Genomic DNA, 23809 nt, shown 5'->3' on the forward strand with positions numbered 1-23809 from the left:
TCTCCCTGATCACCGAGCACAGCGCCGTACATTGTATAGTGGCCATGCTCGGTATAGCACTCAGCTCCATTCTCTTCTATGGGACTTTCCTCAGGATCGGTCATCAGTATCTGATGGGTGGGGGTCGTACACCCGGGACCCCTCCGATCAGCTGTTTGAGAAGACTCCTGTGAGCCCCGTGGTCTTCTCCCTGATCACAGCGCCGTACATTGTATAGTGGCCATGCTCGGTATAGCACTCAGCTCCATTCTCTTCTATAGAACTGTCCTCAGGATCGGTCATCAGTATCAGATGGGTGGGGGTTCTACACCCGGGACCCTCCGATCAGCTGTATGAGAAGACTCCTGTGAGCCCCGTGGTCACAGAGCACAGCGCCATACATTGTATAGTGGTCGTGCTCGGTATAACACTCAGCTCCATTCTCTTCTATAGAACTGTCCTCAGGATCGGTCATCAGTATCTGATGGGTGGGGTCCTACACCCGGGACCCCCCCCGATCAGCTGTTTGAGAAGACTCCTGTGAGCCCCGTGGTCTTCTCCCTGATCACAGCGCCGTACATTGTATAGTGGCCGTGCTCGGTATAGCACTCAGCTCCATTCTCTTCTATGGGACTTTCCTCAGGATCGGTCATCAGTATCTGATGGGTGTGGGTCGTACATCCGGGACCCCTGCGATCAGCTGTTTGAGAAGACTCCTGTGAGCCCTGCGGTCTTCTCCCTGATCACCGAGCACAGCGCCGTACATTGTATAGTGGCCGTGCTCGGTATAGCACTCAGCTCCATTCTCTTCTATAGAACTGTCCTCAGGATCGGTCATCAGTATCAGATGGGTGGGGGTTCTACACCCGGGACCCCTCCGATCAGCTGTTTGAGAAGACTCCTGTGAGCCCCGTGGTCACAGAGCACAGCGCCATACATTGTATAGTGGTCGTGCTCGGTATAACACTCAGCTCCATTCTCTTCTATAGAACTGTCCTCAGGATCGGTCATCAGTATCTGATGGGTGGGGGTCCTACACCCGGGACCCCCCCCGATCATCTGTTTGAGAAGACTCCTGTGAGCCCCGTGGTCTTGTCCCTTATCACCGAGCACAGCGCCGTACATTGTATAGTGGCTGTGCTCGGTATAGCACTCAGCTCCATTCTCTTCTATAGAACTGTCCTCAGGATCGGTCATCAGTATCTGATGGGTGGGGGTCCTACACCCGGGACCCTCCGATCAGCTGTATGAGAAGACTCCTGTGAGCCCCGTGGTCTTCTCCCTGATCACCGAGCACAGCGCCGTACATTGTATAGTGGCCGTGCTCGGTATAGCACTCAGCTCCATTCTCTTCTATAGGACTGCCCTCAGGATCGGTCATCAGTATCTGATGGGTGGGGGTCCTACACCCAGGACCCTCCGATCAGCTGTTTGAGAAGACTCCTGTGAGCCCCATGGTCTTCTCCCTGATCACCGAGCACAGCGCCGTACATTGTATAGTGGCCGTGCTCGGTATCGCACTCAGCTCCATTCTCTTCTATAGGACTGCCCTCAGGATCGGTCATCAGTATCTGATGGGTGGGGGTCCTACACCCAGGACCCTCCGATCAGCTGTTTGAGAAGACTCCTGTGAGCCCCGTGGTCTTCTCCCTGATCACCGAGCACAGCGCCGTACATTGTATAGTGGCCGTGCTCGGTATAGCACTCAGCTCCATTCTCTTCTATAGAACTGTCCTCAGGATCGGTCATCAGTATCAGATGGGTGGGGGTTCTACACCCGGGACCCTCCGATCAGCTGTATGAGAAGACTCCTGTGAGCCCCGTGGTCTTCTCCCTGATCACTGCGCCGTACATTGTATAGTGGCCGTGCTCGGTATAACACTCAGCTCCATTCTCTTCTATAGAACTGTCCTCAGGATCGGTCATCAGTATCTGATGGGTGGGGGTCCTACACCCGGGACCCCCCCCGATCATCTGTTTGAGAAGACTCCTGTGAGCCCCATAGTCTTCTCCCTGATCACCGAGCACAGCGCCGTACATTGTATAGTGGCCGTGCTCGGTATAACACTCAGCTCCATTCTCTTCTATAGAACTGTCCTCAGGATCGGTCATCAGTATCTGATGGGTGGGGGTCCTACACCCGGGACCCCCCCCGATCAGCTGTATGAGAAGACTCCTGTGAGCCCCGCGGTCTTCTCCCTGATCACCGAGCACAGCGCCGTACATTGTATAGTGGCTGTGCTCGGTATAGCACTCAGCTCCATTCTCTTCTATAGAACTGTCCTCAGGATCGGTCATCAGTATCTGATGGGTGGGGGTCGTACACCCGGGACCCCCTGATCAGCTGTATGAGAAGACTCCTGTGAGCCCCGTGGTCACAGAGCACAGCGCCATACATTGTATAGTGGTCGTGCTCGGTATAGCACTCAGCTCCAGTCCAGACTATCACTGATTCCCATCAGGAAAGAAGAGGCCATACACCAAATGAGGAGGCCCGGAGCAGCCCTCAGCATGCCCTGACCGCTCCGCTATATGTGGATACTCCCACCGCTATATATACATGTAGACCCAGTCATGATACTGACCTCCAATGGTCTCGTCCCAACACAATATACGGTATATCACATCACTACAACGCAGTATATACGCCCACATGTGACATCACTACAAAGCAGTATATACACCCACATGTGACATCACTACAACCCCGTATATACACCTACATGTGACATCACTACAACCCCGTATATACACCTACATGTGACATCACTACAACCCCGTATATACACCTACATGTGACATAACTACAACGCAGTATATACACCCACATGTGACATCACTACAACCCAGTATATACACCTACATGTGACATCACTACAACCCCGTATATACACCTACATGTGACATCACTACAACCCCGTATATACACCTACATGTGACATCACTACAACGCAGTATATACACCCACATGTGACATCACTACAACCCAGTATATACACCCACATGTGACATCACTACAACCCAGTATATACACCTACATGTGACATCACTACAACCCCGTATATACACCTACATGTGACATCACTACAACCCCGTATATACACCTACATGTGACATCACTACAACGCAGTATATACACCTACATGTGACATCACTACACCCAGCATATACACCTATATGTGACATCACTACACCCAGCATATACACCTACATGTGACATCACTACAACCCAGTATATACACCTACATGTGACATCACTACAACGCAGTATATACACCTACATGTGACATCACTATAACCCTGTATATACACCTACATGTGACATCACTACAACGCAGTATATACACCTACATGTGACATCACTACAACGCAGTATATACACCTACATGTGACATCACTACAACGCAGTATATACACCTACATGTGACATCACTACAACGCAGTATATACACCCACATGTGACATCACTACAACGCAGTATATACACCCACATGTGACATCACTACAACCCCGTATATACACCCACATGTGACATCACTACAACCCTGTATATACACCCACATGTGACATCACTACAACGCAGTATATACACCTACATGTGACATCACTAGAACACAGTATATACACCTACATGTGACATCACTACAACCCCGTATATACACCTACATGTGACATCACTACAACGCAGTATATACACCTACATGTGACATCACTATAACCCTGTATATACACCCACATGTGACATCACTATAACCCTGTATATACACCTACATGTGACATCACTACAACGCAGTATATACACCTACATGTGACATCACTACAACCCAGCATATACACCTACATGTGACATCACTACAACGCAGTATATACACCTATATGTGACATCACTACAACGCAGTATATACACCTACATGTGACATCACTACAACGCAGTATATACACCTCCATGTGACATCACTACAACGCAGTATATACACCTACATGTGACATCACTACAACGCAGTATATACACCTACATGTGACATCACTACACCCAGCATATACACCTACATGTGACATCACTATAACCCAGTATATACACCTACATGTGACATCACTACACCCAGCATATACACCTACATGTGACATCACTACAACACAGTATATACACCCACATGTGACATCACTACAACGCAGTATATACACCCACATGTGACATCACTACAACCCCGTATATACACCTACATGTGACATCACTATAACCCAGTATATACACCTACATGTGACATCACTACAACCCAGTATATACACCTACATGTGACATCACTACAATGCAGTATATACACCTACATGTGACATCACTACAACGCAGTATATACACCTACATGTGACATCACTAAACCCAGCATATACACCTACATGTGACATCACTACAATGCAGTATATACACCTACATGTGACATCACTACACCCAGCATATACACCTACATGTGACATCACTATAACCCTGTATATACACCTACATGTGACATCACTACAACGCAGTATATACACCTACATGTGACATCACTCCAACCCTGTATATACACCTACATGTGACATCACTACACCCAGCATATACACCTACATGTGACATCACTAAACCCAGCATACACATATATACACAGTCATGGGATTCAGCCAGTTCCCTCAGGTTCTCCAGATCCAGTTGTTAAAGTACAGCGGCAGCCGGAGAGGAGCGCGTCCAGTCCATGGTTGGGGTGGTGTGTGTGCAGTGTGTTTATGGTGTAGTTATGTATGTGTATCATGTATCTGGTGTATTTACGTGTGTTGCATATATATGTGGTGTACGTATATGTAAACGTGTCCGCCGCTAGAGTAGGGGACCTGTTGTTCCCAGCCCTGTATATACATCTATTTCCTCTTCATCCATAGAGGTCACAGTAGGGTTACTCTGAGGCCCAGACTCCACCCTAGGACCACCCACCTAGGCTAATGACTGAAGAATTAGCATAATTAATTACAAGTGCTGCTCTCAGGGCTCACTCCTGTCTCAGCCTGGCCTCACCCTGCAGGTGCAGTCTCTAATTTTATCTGGATCATGCCTGAAGTAGATATTTGCTCTGTTCCTCACCTTGGATTTTGTGCTTGATATCAGGACTATTGTACATCATGGATGTTCCTGGTGTCTGCTGGTACCAGGTCTGTACTAAGCCCTCAGTGATTAGTGCATCATGGATGTTCCTGATGTCTGTACTAAGCCTTCAGTGTATAGTCCATCATGGATGTTCCTGATGTCTGTACTAAGCCTTCAGTGTATAGTCCATCATGGATGTTCCTGATGTCTCTACTAAGCCTTCAGTGTATAGTCCATCATGGATGTTCCTGATGTCTGTACTAAGCCCTCAGTGATTAGTGCATCATGGATGTTCCTGATGTCTCTACTAAGCCTTCAGTGTATAGTCCATCATGGATGTTCCTGATGTCTCTACTAAGCCTTCAGTGTATAGTCCATCATGGATGTTCCTGATGTCTGTACTAAGCCCTCAGTGATTAGTGCATCATGGATGTTCCTGATGTCTCTACTAAGCCTTCAGTGTATAGTCCATCATGGATGTTCCTGATGTCTCTACTAAGCCTTCAGTGTATAGTCCATCATGGATGTTCCTGATGTCTGTACTAAGCCTTCAGTGTATAGTCCATCATGGATGTTCCTGATGTCTGTACTAAGCCTTCAGTGTATAGTCCATCATGGATGTTCCTGATGTCTGTACTAAGCCTTCAGTGTATAGTGCATCATGGATGTTCCTGATGTCTCTACTAAGCCTTCAGTGTATAGTCCATCATGGATGTTCCTGATGTCTGTACTAAGCCTTCAGTGTATAGTCCATCATGGATGTTCCTGATGTCTGTACTAAGCCTTCAGTGTATAGTGCATCATGGATGTTCCTGATGTCTCTACTAAGCCTTCAGTGTATAGTCCATCATGGATGTTCCTGATGTCTGTACTAAGCCTTCAGTGTATAGTGCATCATGGATGTTCCTGATGTCTGTACTAAGCCTTCAGTGTATAGTGCATCATGGATGTTCCTGATGTCTGCTGGTACCAGGTCTGTACTAAGCCTTCAGTGTATAGTGCATCATGGATGTTCCTGATGTCTGTACTAAGCCTTCAGTGATTAGTGCATCATGGATGTTCCTGATGTCTGTACTAAGCCTTCAGTGTATAGTCCATCATGGATGTTCCTGATGTCTGTACTAAGCCCTCAGTGATTAGTGCATCATGGATGTTCCTGATGTCTGTACTAAGCCTTCAGTGTATAGTCCATCATGGATGTTCCTGATGTCTGTACTAAGCCCTCAGTGATTAGTGCATCATGGATGTTCCTGATGTCTGTACTAAGCCTTCAGTGTATAGTCCATCATGGATGTTCCTGATGTCTGTACTAAGCCTTCAGTGTATAGTGCATCATGGATGTTCCTGATGTCTGTACTAAGCCTTCAGTGTATAGTGCATCATGGATGTTCCTGATGTCTGTACCAAGCCTTCAGGCTGGGTTCACACTTGAGCGTATTTGATATGCGCGTTTAACGCGCGTTTTTGTCCATAGTCAACGTGCGTATTATGCGCGTTTGTGTGATTGACAGCAGTGTCCTATGGCCGCAAACGCGCGACAAAACGCCCCAAAGAAGCTCAAGAACTTATTTGAGCGTAGAGCGTTTTTCAGCGCGTTCAAACGCGCTGTAAAACGCTCAAGTGAGAACCAGGGCCATAGGGAAGCATTGGTTTTCATGTGTTGAGCGTTTTACAGCGCGTTTGAACGCTCTGTAAAACACTCAAGTGTGAACCCAGCCTCAGTGTATAGTCCATCATGGATGTTCCTGATGTCTGTACTAAGCCTTCAGTGTATAGTCCATCATGGATGTTCCTGATGTCTGTACTAAGCCTTAAGTGTATAGTGCATCATGGATGTTCCTGATGTCTGTACTAAGCCTTCAATGTATAGTGCATCATGGATGTTCCTGGTGTCTGCTGGTACCAGGTCTGTACTAAGCCTTCAATGTATAGTGCATCATGGATGTTCCTGATGTCTGTACTAAGCCTTCAGTGTATAGTGCATCATGGATGTTCCTGATGTCTGTACTAAGCCTTCAGTGTATAGTCCATCATGGATGTTCCTGATGTCTGTACTAAGCCTTCAGTGTATAGTGCATCATGGATGTTCCTGATGTCTCTACTAAGCCTTCAGTGTATAGTGCATCATGGATGTTCCTGATGTCTGTACTAAGCCTTCAGTGTATAGTGCATCATGGATGTTCCTGATGTCTCTACTAAGCCTTCAGTGTATAGTCCATCATGGATGTTCCTGATGTCTCTACTAAGCCTTCAGTGTATAGTCCATCATGGATGTTCCTGATGTCTGTACTAAGCCTTCAGTGTATAGTCCATCATGGATGTTCCTGATGTCTGTACTAAGCCTTCAGTGTATAGTCCATCATGGATGTTCCTGATGTCTGTACTAAGCCTTCAGTGTATAGTGCATCATGGATGTTCCTGATGTCTCTACTAAGCCTTCAGTGTATAGTGCATCATGGATGTTCCTGATGTCTGTACTAAGCCTTCAGTGTATAGTGCATCATGGGTGTTCCTGATGTCTGTACTAAGCCTTCAGTGTATAGTCCATCATGGATGTTCCTGATGTCTCTACTAAGCCTTCAGTGTATAGTGCATCATGGATGTTCCTGATGTCTCTACTAAGCCTTCAGTGTATAGTCCATCATGGATGTTCCTGATTGGTGTTGAGAGAACTTCAAGTTTGGCGAACCAGGTTCGGGTTATCTAAGAAGTCCGTTATGGATTCCGCTATAAGTTATGGTGCGTGGTAGCGGAATCCATAACGGAGTTCTTGGATAACCCGAAGCTTGTACACAGAACTTGAAAACACAAGTTTGCTCAGCACTATTCCTGATCTTTGCTGGTAGAGATGAGCAAAGTTTACAAAAATCAGGTTGTCGCTTTCCCAAATTTTTATTTTTTAATTTGCTTTGATCCAAATTAATTTGTTATGAAGCACATTAAATCAGATTTATTCCAGCCTGCCAGTTAAACTTTAGGGCAGGGGTGCACACCCTGCAGCCGGGGGGCCACATGTGGCCCTTGATATCCTTCTGTGTGGCCCCCAACCATCTGGTGACAGACATCTACAGCCAGGTCCATAAATATTGGGACATGGACACAGTTCTAACATTTTTGGCTCTTTACACCACCACAATGGATTGGAAATGAAACGGACAAGATGTGCTTTACCTGCAGACCGTCAGCTTTACCTGCAGACCGTCAGCTTTACCTGCAGACCGTCAGCTTTACCTGCAGACCGTCAGCTTTACCTGCAGACCGTCAGCTGTAATTTGAGGAGATTTACATCCAAATCTTGTCCGTTTCATTTCACATCCATTGTGGTGGTGTATAGAGCCAGAAATGTTAGAATTGTGTCCATGTCCCAATATTTATGGACCTGACTGTAGATGGCCTCGCGAATCATCAGTCCTAGCTGACCCTAGCTAAACGGAGAGAATACAGCAGCATTCAGTAAAGCAAAAAAAAAATGTTTGCCCTTTAGTGGAACAAAATAAGGAGATGTTGTGGCAGCACCAATACAGAAGTGGAGAAAAGGGGTTTTGTTTTTGTAATCCATGTTGTGGCAGTGCAAACACATGTCTCTGAATCCCTTCTGTTCGCTGTAGAATGACTGTGCCACACTATTGGACTCAGTTCACACTTCAGTTTTTTGGTGAATACTTGTCAGCCCAAAGCACAGGTGCAGATCTGTTCATGATGCCTAATGGCTCCTGAATACCTAATCGCAATGAGTGATGGAAATAACCGCCCAAATAACAGAAGTGTCAACTCAGCCTTACAGGTCAGTGTTGGTGTCAATGCTAATTTATCGGCCGTCTGGCCACCCTACTTCGCAGTGGTTAGGCCCGTACAGGTGCCCCCTTCACAGTGGTTAGACCCAGTTACTACTGAGGTGTATAGACCTGTACACGGACGGTGCTGCTATTACTGAGGTGTATAGACCTGTACACGGACGGTGCTGATATCACTGAGGTGTATAGACCTGTACACGGACGGTGCTGATATTACTGAGGTGTATAGACCTGTACACGGCTATTACTGAGGTGTATAGACCTGTACACGGACGGTGCTGCTATTACTGAGGTGTATAGACCTGTACACTGACGGTGCTGCTATTACTGAGGTGTATAGACCTGTACACGGACGGTGCTGATATTACTGAGGTGTATAGACCTGTACACGGACGGTGCTGATATTACTGAGGTGTATAGACCTGTACACGGACGGTGCTGCTATTACGGACGGTGCTGATATCACTGAGGTGTATACACCTGTACACGGACGGTGCTGATATTACTGAGGTGTATAGACCTGTACACGGCTATTACTGAGGTGTATAGACCTGTACACGGACGGTGCTGATATTACTGAGGTGTATAGACCTGTACACGGACGGTGCTGATATCACTGAGGTGTATAGACCTGTACACGGACGGTGCTGATATTACTGAGGTGTATAGACCTGTACACGGACGGTGCTGCTATTACTGAGGTGTATAGACCTGTACACGGACGGTGCTGATATTACTGAGGTGTATAGACCTGTACACGGACGGTGCTGATATTACTGAGGTGTATACACCTGTACACGGACGGTGCTGCTATTACTGAGGTGTATAGACCTGTACACGGACGGTGCTGATATCACTGAGGTGTATAGACCTGTACACGGACGGTGCTGATATTACTGAGGTGTATAGACCTGTACACGGACGGTGCTGATATCACTGAGGTGTATAGACCTGTACACGGACGGTGCTGATATCACTGAGGTGTATAGACCTGTACACGGACGGTGCTGATATTACTGAGGTGTATAGACCTGTACACGGACGGTGCTGATAATACTGAGGTGTATAGACCTGTACACGGACGGTGCTGATATCACTGAGGTGTATAGACCTGTACACGGACGGTGCTGCTATTACTGAGGTGTATAGACCTGTACACGGACGGTGCTGATATTACTGAGGTGTATAGACCTGTACACGGACGGTGCTGATATCACTGAGGTGTATAGACCTGTACACGGACGGTGCTGATAATACTGAGGTGTATAGACCTGTACACGGACGGTGCTGATATTACTGAGGTGTATAGACCTGTACACGGACGGTGCTGATATCACTGAGGTGTATAGACCTGTACACGGACGGTGCTGATATTACTGAGGTGTATAGACCTGTACACGGACGGTGCTGATATTACTGAGGTGTATAGACCTGTACACGGACGGTGCTGATATTACTGAGGTGTATAGACCTGTACACGGACGGTGCTGATATCACTGAGGTGTATAGACCTGTACACGGACGGTGCTGATATTACTGAGGTGTATAGACCTGTACACGGACGGTGCTGATATTACTGAGGTGTATAGACCTGTACACGGACGGTGCTGATATTACTGAGGTGTATAGACCTGTACACGGACGGTGCTGATATTACTGAGGTGTATAGACCTGTACACGGACGGTGCTGATATCACTGAGGTGTATAGACCTGTACACGGACGGTGCTGATATCACTGAGGTGTATAGACCTGTACACGGACGGTGCTGATATTACTGAGGTGTATAGACCTGTACACGGACGGTGCTGATATTACTGAGGTGTATAGACCTGTACACGGACGGTGCTGATATCACTGAGGTGTATAGACCTGTACACGGACGGTGCTGATATTACTGAGGTGTATAGACCTGTACACGGACGGTGCTGATATTACTGAGGTGTATAGACCTGTACACGGACGGTGCTGATAATACTGAGGTGTATAGACCTGTACACGGACGGTGCTGATATTACTGAGGTGTATAGACCTGTACACGGACGGTGCTGATATTACTGAGGTGTATAGACCTGTACACGGACGGTGCTGCTATTACTGAGGTGTATAGACCTGTACACGGACGGTGCTGATATCACTGAGGTGTATAGACCTGTACACGGACGGTGCTGATATTACTGAGGTGTATAGACCTGTACACGGACGGTGCTGATATCACTGAGGTGTATAGACCTGTACACGGACGGTGCTGATATTACTGAGGTGTATAGACCTGTACACGGACGGTGCTGATATTACTGAGGTGTATAGACCTGTACACGGACGGTGCTGATATCACTGAGGTGTATAGACCTGTACACGGACGGTGCTGATATTACTGAGGTGTATAGACCTGTACACGGACGGTGCTGATATTACTGAGGTGTATAGACCTGTACACGGACGGTGCTGATATTACTGAGGTGTATAGACCTGTACACGGACGGTGCTGATATCACTGAGGTGTATAGACCTGTACACGGACGGTGCTGATATTACTGAGGTGTATAGACCTGTACACGGACGGTGCTGATATCACTGAGGTGTATAGACCTGTACACGGACGGTGCTGATATCACTGAGGTGTATAGACCTGTACACGGACGGTGCTGATATTACTGAGGTGTATAGACCTGTACACGGACGGTGCTGATATCACTGAGGTGTATAGACCTGTACACGGACGGTGCTGATATCACTGAGGTGTATAGACCTGTACACGGACGGTGCTGATATTACTGAGGTGTATAGACCTGTACACGGACGGTGCTGATATCACTGAGGTGTATAGACCTGTACACGGACGGTGCTGATAATACTGAGGTGTATAGACCTGTACACGGACGGTGCTGATATCACTGAGGTGTATAGACCTGTACACGGACGGTGCTGATATTACTGAGGTGTATAGACCTGTACACGGACGGTGCTGATATTACTGAGGTGTATAGACCTGTACACGGACGGTGCTGATATTACTGAGGTGTATAGACCTGTACACGGACGGTGCTGATATCACTGAGGTGTATAGACCTGTACACGGACGGTGCTGATAATACTGAGGTGTATAGACCTGTACACGGACGGTGCTGATATCACTGAGGTGTATAGACCTGTACACGGACGGTGCTGATAATACTGAGGTGTATAGACCTGTACACGGACGGTGCTGCTATTACTGAGGTGACAGATATGACGCGACTCTCGTCTTGTCATTCTATGGCTGACGTATAGGGGGCGGGGCTTCTGTTCGTGTTGTAATGGCCGCGCCCCCTAAACAACCCGATTTAGGCGGGAAGAAGGAGGTCGGAGCAGGTGCACGACTGTTTAGAGGGCGGAGCTGTTATGAGAGTGTACGCTCTGGGGGCGGGAACTGGTACGAAGGTAGCTTGTGCCTGGTACAGGGGATGGGCGGGGTTGTCCATGGGATGGGCGTGTGTTACTAGAGGGGAGGAGCCGCTGTTATCTCGGGCCCGTTGGACACTCGGGATGAGGTGCAGTATGGAGTCTGCTCTGCTCCTCCTCATCGTGTGTACTGCCGGTGAGTCGTGTCATGTGTGACCTCCTCCGTCGTGTCATGTGTGCCTCCTCCTCCGTCATGTCATGTGTGCCTCCTCCTCCGTCATGTCATGTGTGCCTCCTCCTCCGTCATGTCATGTGTGCCTCCTCCTCCGTCATGTCATGTGTGCCTCCTCCTCCGTCATGTCATGTGTGCCTCCTCCTCCGTCATGTCATGTGTGCCTCCTCCTCCGTCATGTCATGTGTGCCGCCTCCTCCGTCATGTCATGTGTGCCTCCTCCTCCGTCATGTCATGTGTGCCTCCTCCTCCGTCATGTCATGTGTGCCTCCTCCTCCGTCATGTCATGTGTGTCCTCCTCCTCCCTGTCATGTGTGTCCTCCTCCTCCCTGTCATGTGTGTCCTCCTCCTCCCTGTCATGTGTGTCCTCCTCCTCCTCCTCCGTCATGTCATGTGTGCCTCCTCCTCCTCCGTCATGTCATGTGTGCCTCCTCCTCCTCCCTGTCATGTGTGCCTCCTCCTCCCTGTCATGTGTGTCCTCCTCCTCCCTGTCATGTCATGTGTGTCGTCCTCCTCCTCCCTGTCATGTGTGTCGTCCTCCTCCTCCCTGTCATGTGTGTCGTCCTCCTCCTCCCTGTCATGTGTGTCGTCCTCCTCCTCCTCCTCCTCCTCCTCCCTGTCATGTGTGTCGTCCTCCTCCTCCCTGTCATGTGTGTCGTCCTCCTCCTCCCTGTCATGTGTGTCGTCCTCCTCCTCCCTGTCATGTGTGTCGTCCTCCTCCCTGTCATGTGTGTCCTCCTCCTCCTCCCTGTCATGTGTGTCCTCCTCCTCCTCCCTGTCATGTGTGTCCTCCTCCTCCTCCCTGTCATGTGTGTCCTCCTCCTCCTCCCTGTCATGTGTGTCGTCCTCCTCCTCCCTGTCATGTGTGTCGTCCTCCTCCTCCCTGTCATGTGTGTCGTCCTCCTCCTCCCTGTCATGTGTGTCGTCCTCCTCCTCCTCCCTGTCATGTGTGTCGTCCTCCTCCTCCTCCCTGTCATGTGTGTCCTCCTCCTCCTCCTCCTCCCTGTCATGTGTGTCCTCCTCCTCCTCCCTGTCATGTGTGTCCTCCTCCTCCTCCCTGTCATGTGTGTCCTCCTCCTCCTCCCTGTCATGTGTGTCCTCCTCCTCCTCCTCCTCCCTGTCATGTGTGTCCTCCTCCTCCTCCTCCTCCCTGTCATGTGTGTCCTCCTCCTCCCTGTCATGTGTGTCCTCCTCCTCCTCCTCCTCCTCCCTGTCATGTGTGTCCTCCTCCTCCCTGTCATGTGTGTCCTCCTCCTCCCTGTCATGTGTGTCCTCCTCCTCCTCCCTGTCATGTGTGTCCTCCTCCTCCTCCCTGTCATGTGTGTCCTCCTCCTCCTCCCTGTCATGTGTGTCCTCCTCCTCCTCCCTGTCATGTGTGTCCTCCTCCTCCTCCCTGTCATGTGTGTCCTCCTCCTCCTCCCTGTCATGTGTGTCCTCCTCCTCCTCCCTGTCATGTGTGTCCTCCTCCTCCTCCCTGTCATGTGTGTCCTCCTCCTCCTCCCTGTCATGTGTGTCCTCCTCCTCCTCCCTGTCATGTGTGTCCTCCTCCTCCTCCCTGTCATGTGTGTCCTCCTCCTCCTCCCTGTCATGTGTGTCCTCCTCCTCCTCCCTGTCATGTGTGTCCTCCTCCTCCTCCCTGTCATGTGTGTCCTCCTCCTCCTCCCTGTCATGTGTGTCCTCCTCCTCCTCCCTGTCATGTGTGTCCTCCTCCTCCTCCCTGTCATGTGTGTCCTCCTCCTCCTCCCTGTCATGTGTGTCCTCCTCCTCCTCCCTGTCATGTGTGTCCTCCTCCTCCTCCCTGTCATGTGTGTCCTCCTCCCTGTCATGTGTGTCCTCCTCCTCCTCCCTGTCATGTGTGTCCTCCTCCTCCTCCCTGTCATGTGTGTCCTCCTCCTCCTCCCTGTCATGTGTGTCCTCCTCCTCCTCCCTGTCATGTGTGTCCTCCTCCTCCTCCCTGTCATGTGTGTCCTCCTCCTCCTCCCTGTCATGTGTGTCCTCCTCCTCCTCCCTGTCATGTGTGTCCTCCTCCTCCTCCCTGTCATGTGTGTCCTCCTCCTCCTCCCTGTCATGTGTGTCCTCCTCCTCCTCCCTGTCATGTGTGTCCTCCTCCTCCTCCCTGTCATGTGTGTCCTCCTCCTCCTCCCTGTCATGTGTGTCCTCCTCCTCCTCCCTGTCATGTGTGTCCTCCTCCTCCTCCCTGTCATGTGTGTCCTCCTCCTCCTCCTCCTCCTCCTCCTCCTCCCTGTCATGTGTGTCCTCCTCCTCCCTGTCATGTGTGTCCTCCTCCTCCCTGTCATGTGTGTCCTCCTCCTCCCTGTCATGTGTGTCCTCCTCCTCCTCCTCCTCCTCCCTGTCATGTGTGTCCTCCTCCTCCCTGTCATGTGTGTCCTCCTCCTCCCTGTCATGTGTGTCCTCCTCCTCCCTGTCATGTGTGTCCTCCTCCTCCTCCTCCCTGTCATGTGTGTCCTCCTCCTCCTCCTCCCTGTCATGTGTGTCCTCCTCCTCCTCCTCCCTGTCATGTGTGTCCTCCTCCTCCTCCTCCCTGTCATGTGTGTCCTCCTCCTCCTCCTCCCTGTCATGTGTGTCCTCCTCCTCCTCCTCCCTGTCATGTGTGTCCTCCTCCTCCTCCTCCCTGTCATGTGTGTCCTCCTCCTCCTCCCTGTCATGTGTGTCCTCCTCCTCCTCCCTGTCATGTGTGTCCTCCTCCTCCTCCTCCTCCCTGTCATGTGTGTCCTCCTCCTCCTCCTCCTCCCTGTCATGTGTGTCCTCCTCCTCCTCCTCCTCCCTGTCATGTGTGTCCTCCTCCTCCCTGTCATGTGTGTCCTCCTCCTCCTCCTCCTCCCTGTCATGTGTGTCCTCCTCCTCCCTGTCATGTGTGTCCTCCTCCTCCCTGTCATGTGTGTCCTCCTCCTCCTCCCTGTCATGTGTGTCCTCCTCCTCCTCCCTGTCATGTGTGTCCTCCTCCTCCTCCTCCTCCCTGTCATGTGTGTCCTCCTCCTCCTCCTCCTCCCTGTCATGTGTGTCCTCCTCCTCCTCCTCCTCCCTGTCATGTGTGTCCTCCTCCTCCTCCTCCTCCCTGTCATGTGTGTCCTCCTCCTCCCTGTCATGTGTGTCCTCCTCCTCCTCCTCCCTGTCATGTGTGTCCTCCTCCTCCTCCTCCTCCTCCTCCTCCTCCCTGTCATGTGTGTCCTCCTCCTCCTCCTCCTCCCTGTCATGTGTGTCCTCCTCCTCCCTGTCATGTGTGTCCTCCTCCTCCCTGTCATGTGTGTCCTCCTCCTCCTCCTCCTCCCTGTCATGTGTGTCCTCCTCCTCCCTGTCATGTGTGTCCTCCTCCTCCTCCTCCCTGTCATGTGTGTCCTCCTCCTCCTCCTCCTCCTCCCTGTCATGTGTGTCCTCCTCCTCCTCCTCCTCCTCCCTGTCATGTGTGTCATTCTCCCTGTCATGTGTGTCCTCCTCCTCCCTGTCATGTGTGTCCTCCTCCTCCCTGTCATGTGTGTCCTCCTCCTCCCTGTCATGTGTGTCCTCCTCCTCCCTGTCATGTGTGTCCTCCTCCTCCCTGTCATGTGTGTCCTCCTCCTCCTCCTCCCTGTCATGTGTGTCCTCCTCCTCCTCCTCCCTGTCATGTGTGTCCTCCTCCTCCTCCTCCCTGTCATGTGTGTCCTCCTCCTCCCTGTCATGTGTGTCCTCCTCCTCCTCCTCCCTGTCATGTGTGTCCTCCTCCTCCTCCTCCCTGTCATGTGTGTCCTCCTCCTCCTCCTCCCTGTCATGTGTGTCCTCCTCCTCCCTGTCATGTGTGTCCTCCTCCTCCTCCTCCTCCCTGTCATGTGTGTCCTCCTCCTCCTCCTCCTCCTCCCTGTCATGTGTGTCCTCCTCCTCCTCCTCCTCCCTGTCATGTGTGTCGTCCTCCTCCTCCTCCTCCTCCTCCTCCTCCTCCCTGTCATGTGTGTCCTCCTCCTCCTCCCTGTCATGTGTGTCCTCCTCCTCCTCCCTGTCATGTGTGTCCTCCTCCTCCTCCCTGTCATGTGTGTCCTCCTCCTCCCTGTCATGTGTGTCCTCCTCCTCCTCCTCCTCCCTGTCATGTGTGTCCTCCTCCTCCCTGTCATGTGTGTCCTCCTCCTCCTCCTCCCTGTCATGTGTGTCCTCCTCCTCCTCCTCCTCCCTGTCATGTGTGTCCTCCTCCTCCTCCTCCCTGTCATGTGTGTCATTCTCCCTGTCATGTGTGTCCTCCTCCTCCCTGTCATGTGTGTCCTCCTCCTCCTCCTCCTCCTCCCTGTCATGTGTGTCCTCCTCCTCCCTGTCATGTGTGTCCTCCTCCTCCTCCTCCCTGTCATGTGTGTCCTCCTCCTCCTCCTCCCTGTCATGTGTGTCCTCCTCCTCCTCCTCCTCCTCCCTGTCATGTGTGTCCTCCTCCTCCTCCTCCCTGTCATGTGTGTCATTCTCCCTGTCATGTGTGTCCTCCTCCTCCCTGTCATGTGTGTCCTCCTCCTCCCTGTCATGTGTGTCCTCCTCCTCCCTGTCATGTGTGTCCTCCTCCTCCCTGTCATGTGTGTCCTCCTCCTCCTCCTCCCTGTCATGTGTGTCCTCCTCCTCCTCCTCCTCCTCCTCCTCCTCCTCCCTGTCATGTGTGTCCTCCTCCTCCTCCTCCTCCTCCTCCTCCTCCCTGTCATGTGTGTCCTCCTCCTCCTCCTCCCTGTCATGTGTGTCCTCCTCCTCCCTGTCATGTGTGTCCTCCTCCTCCTCCTCCTCCTCCCTGTCATGTGTGTCCTCCTCCTCCTCCCTGTCATGTGTGTCCTCCTCCTCCTCCTCCTCCTCCTCCCTGTCGTGTGTCCTCCTCGATTTGACCTCTCTGTGCAGTAGTAATTGTCATGCTGATTGTCTCCTGTGTCTCAGGGTGGTGTGCTGGCCGGGAGGTGAAGGTTCCTGGGGGCCCCCTGTACCGTGTGGAGGGGGTGGCTGTCTCCATACCCTGTAATGTCAGTGGCTATGAGGGCCCGGCGGTGCAGAACTTTGAGTGGTTTGTGTACCGTCCCGGGGCCCCCGACATCTCCATTGCCATCGTCAGCACAAAGGACCCCAACTTCTCCTACGCTGTCTTCAGGCCGCGAGTCGCCAGCGGAGACGTCTCCATCCACCGCCTTGGCGGGGACAGTGTGGAACTCCGCATCCAGCGCCTGCGCAAGGAAGATGAAGGCGTCTACGAGTGCTACACGCCAACCACCGACGCCCGCTACCTGGGGAGCTACAGCGCCAAGATCACCATGACGGGTTAGTGCCGGGATCATCCATGTCTCACTCCGGGGGGTGGTGCTGAGACTCATCCATTCTACACTGCGGGGGGCGGCACTGAGGCTCATCCATGTCTCACTGGCAGTGTTGCTGGCGGTTGTGGGGGCGGCTGCCTGCTGGCGGTTGTGGGGGCGGCTGCCTGCTGGTGGTTGTGGGGGCGGCCGCCTGCTGGTGGTTGTGGGGGCGGCCGCCTGCTGGTGGTTGTGGGGGCGGCCGCCTGCTGGTGGTTGTGGGGGCGGGGGCGGCTGCTGGTGGGTGCTCGTCCATATGCGATTCAGAGTTTAGTAGGAGGATAGTTTGCGAGGTCCGCCTCCAGTGTTTTGGGTGTATTTTCTGGATGTCTTTGATGCGCTCCAGGCGTCCGGTTTGTGTTACTCGTCTTCTCTTACACACATCATGAATGAATTGTTATGGAAGCTTTCTTCCAGAAGTCCTCATCGGATGGCTTTCTATTGGCTGTATGGTCTTGTGGTGGAAGGGTTTTGTTGGTGATTTCTATCTTCTTATAGTTGGGGTGCAGGAGAGCGGTGTTCTCAGATAATGAAGATGTCGTCTATAGATCTCCTGGAGTAGATGATCTCCTCTTTCTATCTGGGATGGTTCCCGATATGATGTTCTTCAGACGGGCCCATGAAGAGATCTGCAGAGGATGGCGCTTCTCCTGTCCCCATAGCTGTTCCTTTACATGGGGGATATATTGATTTGTTATATAGGACAGAATTATTTTTTAGTAAGGAGATCGACCTGTGATGGGTGGAGGGTCCAGTTGGTGTTTCTTGCGCTATGTATTCCGAGCTCATGTAGAGGTCATAACGGGGCAGCTCCTGAACCAGCCGGCTGGAGTCGTGGAGGCAGCTCGGGAGGAACAGGTCTAAGTGGTGGGAAGGATGGAGGTAGTTGGTTGTCCGGGGGTCGGTGATAGAAGTATGGTGTGCACAGATTCCTTGGCATTAAGAAGTTTATTTATTTATTATTTTGAAGGTATATTTTATGCTGACTGCGTTTTGTTTTTTTTACTAGTTTATTTAGCCTTTGATCACATTTTGGGATGATCTCCTGATATACGCTGTCGCTTCCTGTCCGTAGTCCACATGTCTGGTATCGCTATCCCGCCGGCTGTTATTCCGTTTTATTCCGGTCTCCTCTGTAGTTGATCTCCTGATGTTTGTCTGTTCCGCCGGGCCAGGGTCGGTGTTGTCTGTAGTATGTTTAGATGGATTTTTTATATTTTCAACCTCTAAAATGTCTTTATTGTAAGATTTCTTCAGAATGTCTTCAGGTCAGTGTAAGATTCCAGAGGCTTACTATCTTACAGGCCCCTTAGTAACAGACGTGTTTGGTGCGCTGTGTGGGTCGGGGTTCTTTTAGGGCTATTGGGAGGGGTTGTGCTGTTGAAGAGGTTGAAGGTTGTAACCGTGGATCGGGGTTCTCTTTTAGGGCTGTTGGGGGGGGGGGCTTCGGACGTTTTCCCCTGTTGGACCTTTCTCCTCTCGGTGTAGCTCTTTTCCTGGTGTAGGTTTGTAGTATTGTGTAACATATTTTCCCGGGAAATCTTAGGTTTTTCCACAAGGTATAGGAAAGGAACGAGTTGGAGGAGGACCTTGAGTTGTCAGAATGGTAGCGGATGTAGTCGTATGTTAGCTGAGGGTATCTATGGCTGTACTGGGATGTTTGGCGGTAGTAGCTAACAACTCTCCTGTGAGGCTGTAATATGTAGTCAGGTTGTCAAAGGGGTTTATTTCTGTAGGCTCTGGAGGAAAGGTGGGGTGATCAAGTATCGGACATGACTGGGATGAAACAGGTGTAGAGAAGTGATTGATGAGTGGGGGGTGTCCTGTCAGATGTGCTTTGGGGGGGGGGTGTCCTCGCTAATGCCGTATTTGGTTTGTAAATATTTGTTGTGTGGGGCCCTAAGTCTATGGGGAGTGGATGGAGATATAGACGGGGAGCTGGAGTATTAGCGGGCTTCCATGGCGGGTCTCTTCCACTAGTTGGGGTGTGCCCTGTCTCTGGTGAGGGAGCGTCTTGATGTTGGGTTGTGGATGTGCATTTTAAAGCCCACGTTGTTCTGTGTTTTTCTCTGTAGACGTTCTGACATTTTGTGGGTCCTGCACAATGGTGGTGGGGGGGTTATTGTGTCTTCTCCATGGCTTTGATCTGAGCTGGTGAGGGTTAGAAGATCTGTGGAGATTGGCTGGTTCTGTGTGCGCTGCAGTCAGGGATCCCCCCCCCCCGGCCGCGCAGTCATCCAGGTAATCATTCCATTCATATGTGAAGGGGGGGGGGGGGGGGGGCAGCTCTAATCCATCCCATTGGGGCTACGTTCTCCATAATATTATACCGAATAGGACGTCTAGTTGATGAGAGTTCACTTTTCAAATTATTTTCAAAAGTTTTGAGTAGCTTCAGCATTTTGTTGGTGTCTCCGATGCTGATATTGTCCGTGCGGCCGTTTTAATGGAGCGGTGGATCGGATTACCAGGTTTTCTCCTTGTTTTCTTGTTTCCACGCTGAGGCTCATCCATTCCACACTACAGGGGTGCTGAGGCTCATCCATTCCACCCTGCAGGGGGCTCTCTAAGGCTCCTTCTTCTGTCTTGCAGTGCTGCCGGACACCCTGCAGGTCTCTTCTAAGGGGATGAATAAGGGTCGTGTGTCGTCCCTGCTGCAGCTCCACCTGGTGGAGGGACGAGAGCTGCACCTGTCCTGTTGGGCGCTGGCCACCACTTCGCAGCACACCCACCTCTCTGTGTCCTTTGGGGTCAGCGCCCCCGGCGCTCCAGTTGGACGGGACACTCTGCAGGACATCATATCTGTGCGCTGGGACTTCAGCGTGGAGCCAGCCCGCTACAGGCAGCGCTACCTCAATGAGGAGATCCGGGTGGAGAAAACTGCCAACTCCACCTACAAAATGGTGATCGCCCGGCTGCGGCCACAGGATGCCGGCACCTACCACTGCACCACCGCCCAGTGGATCCAGGACCCGGACGGCGAGTGGCAGAAGATCTCGGAGAAGAGGTCGGTGCTGGCCCAGGTGTCAGTGCAGACAATCGGTGAGCAGCCTAGGTGTAACACAAGCCCCAGAGGCGGCCGGCAGAGCTTGCACTCTAACGAGGTCTCTCTTTCTCTCTCCAGACTCCCAGCTGCAGGTCTCGTCCAGGCCTCGAGAGCTGCACGTCCAGTCTGGAGACACCCTGGAGATGTTCTGCAATGTGTCCATGCTGACACCCCCTCCCCTGGACCTCGTCTTCTCTGTGCAGTGGTGGGTGACATCTACCACTGATTCTCCAGGACATTTGGTGGCGTCCGTGAGTGCCGAGGGAGCGGTGCAGCTGGGAGAGCAGTACGTGGGGCAAGACGTGGGAACGAGACACCTCTCTCTGGAGAAGATCTCCCCTTCCCCGGGCACCTTCCGCCTCAGAATATACTCTGCTCAGCCTGGAGACACCGGCGCCTACTACTGCCAGGTGACTGCGTCCGTCACCTACCCCGGAGCCCGGCAAGAGGAAGTGTCCACCAAGACCTCACCCAGCCTGAGAGTGCTGATGAGACCACAGGGTGAGATCTTTCTGCCTCGGGAGACTCCCATAGTGTTACAGTAGAGACCTCTGCAGGGGGAAGGCGATGACTGCTCTGACTGTAGAGACCTCTGCCAGGGGGGGCGAAGGCTCTGACAGTAGAGACCTCTGCCGGGGGAAGGCGACGACTGGTCTGACAGTAGAGACCTCTGCCGGGGGAAGGCGACGACTGGTCTGACAGTAGAGACCTCTGCCGGGGGAAGGCGACGACTGGTCTGACAGTAGAGACCTCTGCCGGGGGAAGGCGACGACTGGTCTGACAGTAGAGCCCTCTGCCGGGGGTGGGGCGAAGGCTCTGACAGTAGAGCCCTCTGCCGGGGGTGGGGCGAAGGCTCTGACAGTAGAGCCCTCTGCCGGGGGTGGGGCGAAGGCTCTGACAGTAGAGACCCCTGCCGGGGGAAGGCGAGGACTGGTCTGACAGTAGAGACCTCTGCCGGGGGAAGGCGACGACTGGTCTAACAGTAGAGATCTCTGCCGGGGGAAGGCGACGACTGGTCTGACAGTAGAGACCTCTGCCGGGGGAAGGCGACGACTGGTCGGACTGTAGAGACCTCTGGTGGGGGGGCGAAGGCTCTAACCTCCTCTTTGCTCCACCCTTGCAGACATCGTTGTGAAGGCCTTCGCTGTGCTGGACTCCGCCTCCATCTATCGTGGTGACACGGCGGTCTTGCTCTGTAATATCTCGGTGGACGTCCCGCCACCATCTCTTCATGTCGCGGTCGGCTGGTGGGTGGAGCTGATTGGGAAGGAGCCACATGAGAGAACAGGCAGACTGGTGGCATCGGTGACCCGCCAGGGTGTGTCTGAGGTGGGGGCTCGCGTCTCCGGTGGGGAGCTGAGCACAGACAAGGTGGGAGCGGAGTGCCACCGACTGCGTCTCTACAATGTCCAGGCTGAGGACGAGGGATCCTATCACTGTGCCGTCACCGCCTGGCTCCAGTACCCCGACCACAGCTGGTACAATGCTGCCTCCACCAAGTCCAATGCCATCAGACTCTACCCATATGCCCCAGGTATGTGCCACGACACTGTGGGGGTGGAGCCATGTCTGTGATGATGGGGAGGGGGTGGAGCAATGTCTGGCGCGTGGAGCAATTTCTGTCTGGTGATGGGGGAGCCACGTCTGGTGATGGGGGAGCCACGTCTGAGAGTTGGGCACTGTCTGATGTTTCATATCGTATAAATTCTCACTTGTCTGTGACTGCTTTCCCCCCCCCCCCTCGCTTCTATCCTCCTCCACCGCCTCTTACCCCCCCCATATCTCACTCCACATGCCCCTCCCCCTCTGATGATGTCATCTTTGCGTGTTCTTTCAGCCCGTGATCTGCTCTTGATCCCCCTGATCGGCGGTTTTGCCAGCGCTCTGGTCGTCGGCATCACCATTTTGTCTACGGTCACCTGCTGCTATATCCGACATCTGCGCATCCGGAAGAGGTGAAGGGGCCCGGGGGGGGGCCACACTTCTCCTCACATGGTGCATGGACACCATATCTTTGTCATGTGACTTTCAGAACGTCTCTCTTACCTGCACTGATGATGTCATCCTCATGAGGCCCCGCCTCCCCTCAGCCAATGGCGGTGCTTGTTAACAATCCTTACTGCTACATGTGATTGGCGGCGGGGCTCCTGTGACTTCAGCGCCCTGGGCGGGGCCCTGTGTACAGACACCCAATAAAATGTGAAGTTTCTGATCTCTTCGTCAACTATCACACTGTCAAAGGGAGGCGGCTGGTGGGAGGAGTCCGGGGGGAGGAGGCGGCTGGTGGGAGGAGTCTGGGGGGGAGGTGGCTGGTGGGAGGAGGCGGCTGGTGGGAGGAGTCCGGGGGGGAGGAGGCGGCTGGTGGGAGGAGTCCGGGGGGGAGGAGGCGGCTGGTGGGAGGAGTCCGGGGGGGAGGAGGCGGCTGGTGGGAGGAGTCCGGGGGGGAGGAGGCGGCTGGTGGGAGGAGTCCGGGGGGGAGGAGGCGGCTGGTGGGAGGAGTCCGGGGGGGAGGAGGCGGCTGGTGGGAGGAGTCCGGGGGGGAGGAGGCGGCTGGTGGGAGGAGTCCGGGGGGGAGGAGGCGGCTGGTGGGAGGAGTCCGGGGGGGAGGAGGCGGCTGGTGGGAGGAGTCCGGGGGGGGGGAGGCGGCTGGTGGGAGGAGTCCGGGGGGGGGGAGGCGGCTGGTGGGAGGAGTCCGGGGGGGGGGGGGCGGCTGGTGGGAGGAGTCCGGGGGGGGGGAGGCGGCTGGTGGGAGGAGTCCGGGGGGGAGGAGGCGGCTGGTGGGAGGAGTCCGGGGGGGAGGAGGCGGCTGGTGGGAGGAGTCCGGGGGGGGGGAGGCGGCTGGTGGGAGGAGTCCGGGGGGGAGGAGGCGGCTGGTGGGAGGAGTCCGGGGGGGAGGAGGCGGCTGGTGGGAGGAGTCCGGGGGGGAGGAGGCGGCTGGTGGGAGGAGGCGGCTGGTGGGAGT

General features: G+C 52.8%; 1 protein-coding gene and 1 long non-coding RNA gene across 4 annotated transcripts; one reads left to right on the forward strand and one right to left on the reverse strand.

The window, feature by feature from the left end:
• The first annotated feature begins 12322 nt into the window (after positions 1-12322).
• On the forward strand, positions 12323-23059 carry IGSF8 (immunoglobulin superfamily member 8). Of its 2 annotated transcripts, XM_040411834.1 has the most exons (6): positions 12323-12468; positions 17395-17769; positions 20394-20843; positions 20926-21348; positions 21971-22381; positions 22685-23059. In XM_040411834.1, exons 1-6 carry the CDS (start codon positions 12351-12353, stop codon positions 22804-22806), a joined length of 1899 nt encoding a protein of 632 aa, XP_040267768.1. In that variant the 5' UTR covers positions 12323-12350; the 3' UTR covers positions 22807-23059. The 2 variants fall into 2 exon arrangements, with proteins under 2 accessions (XP_040267768.1, XP_040267769.1); XM_040411835.1 differs by lacking the exon at positions 21971-22381.
• On the reverse strand, positions 21341-21924 carry LOC120981993. 2 transcript variants are annotated; one of them, XR_005774822.1, is made up of 3 exons: positions 21879-21924; positions 21475-21638; positions 21341-21396 (listed from the first exon to the last, which is right to left on the reverse strand). It is a non-coding gene; the product is annotated as an uncharacterized LOC120981993 (long non-coding RNA). The 2 variants fall into 2 exon arrangements; XR_005774821.1 differs by having other exon boundaries at positions 21396-21437.
• Positions 23060-23809: the final 750 nt, after the last annotated feature.

The sequence above is a fragment of the Bufo bufo genome, chromosome 11 (genome assembly GCF_905171765.1).
Source record: "Bufo bufo chromosome 11, aBufBuf1.1, whole genome shotgun sequence".
Taxonomy (NCBI): Eukaryota; Metazoa; Chordata; class Amphibia; order Anura; family Bufonidae; genus Bufo; species Bufo bufo.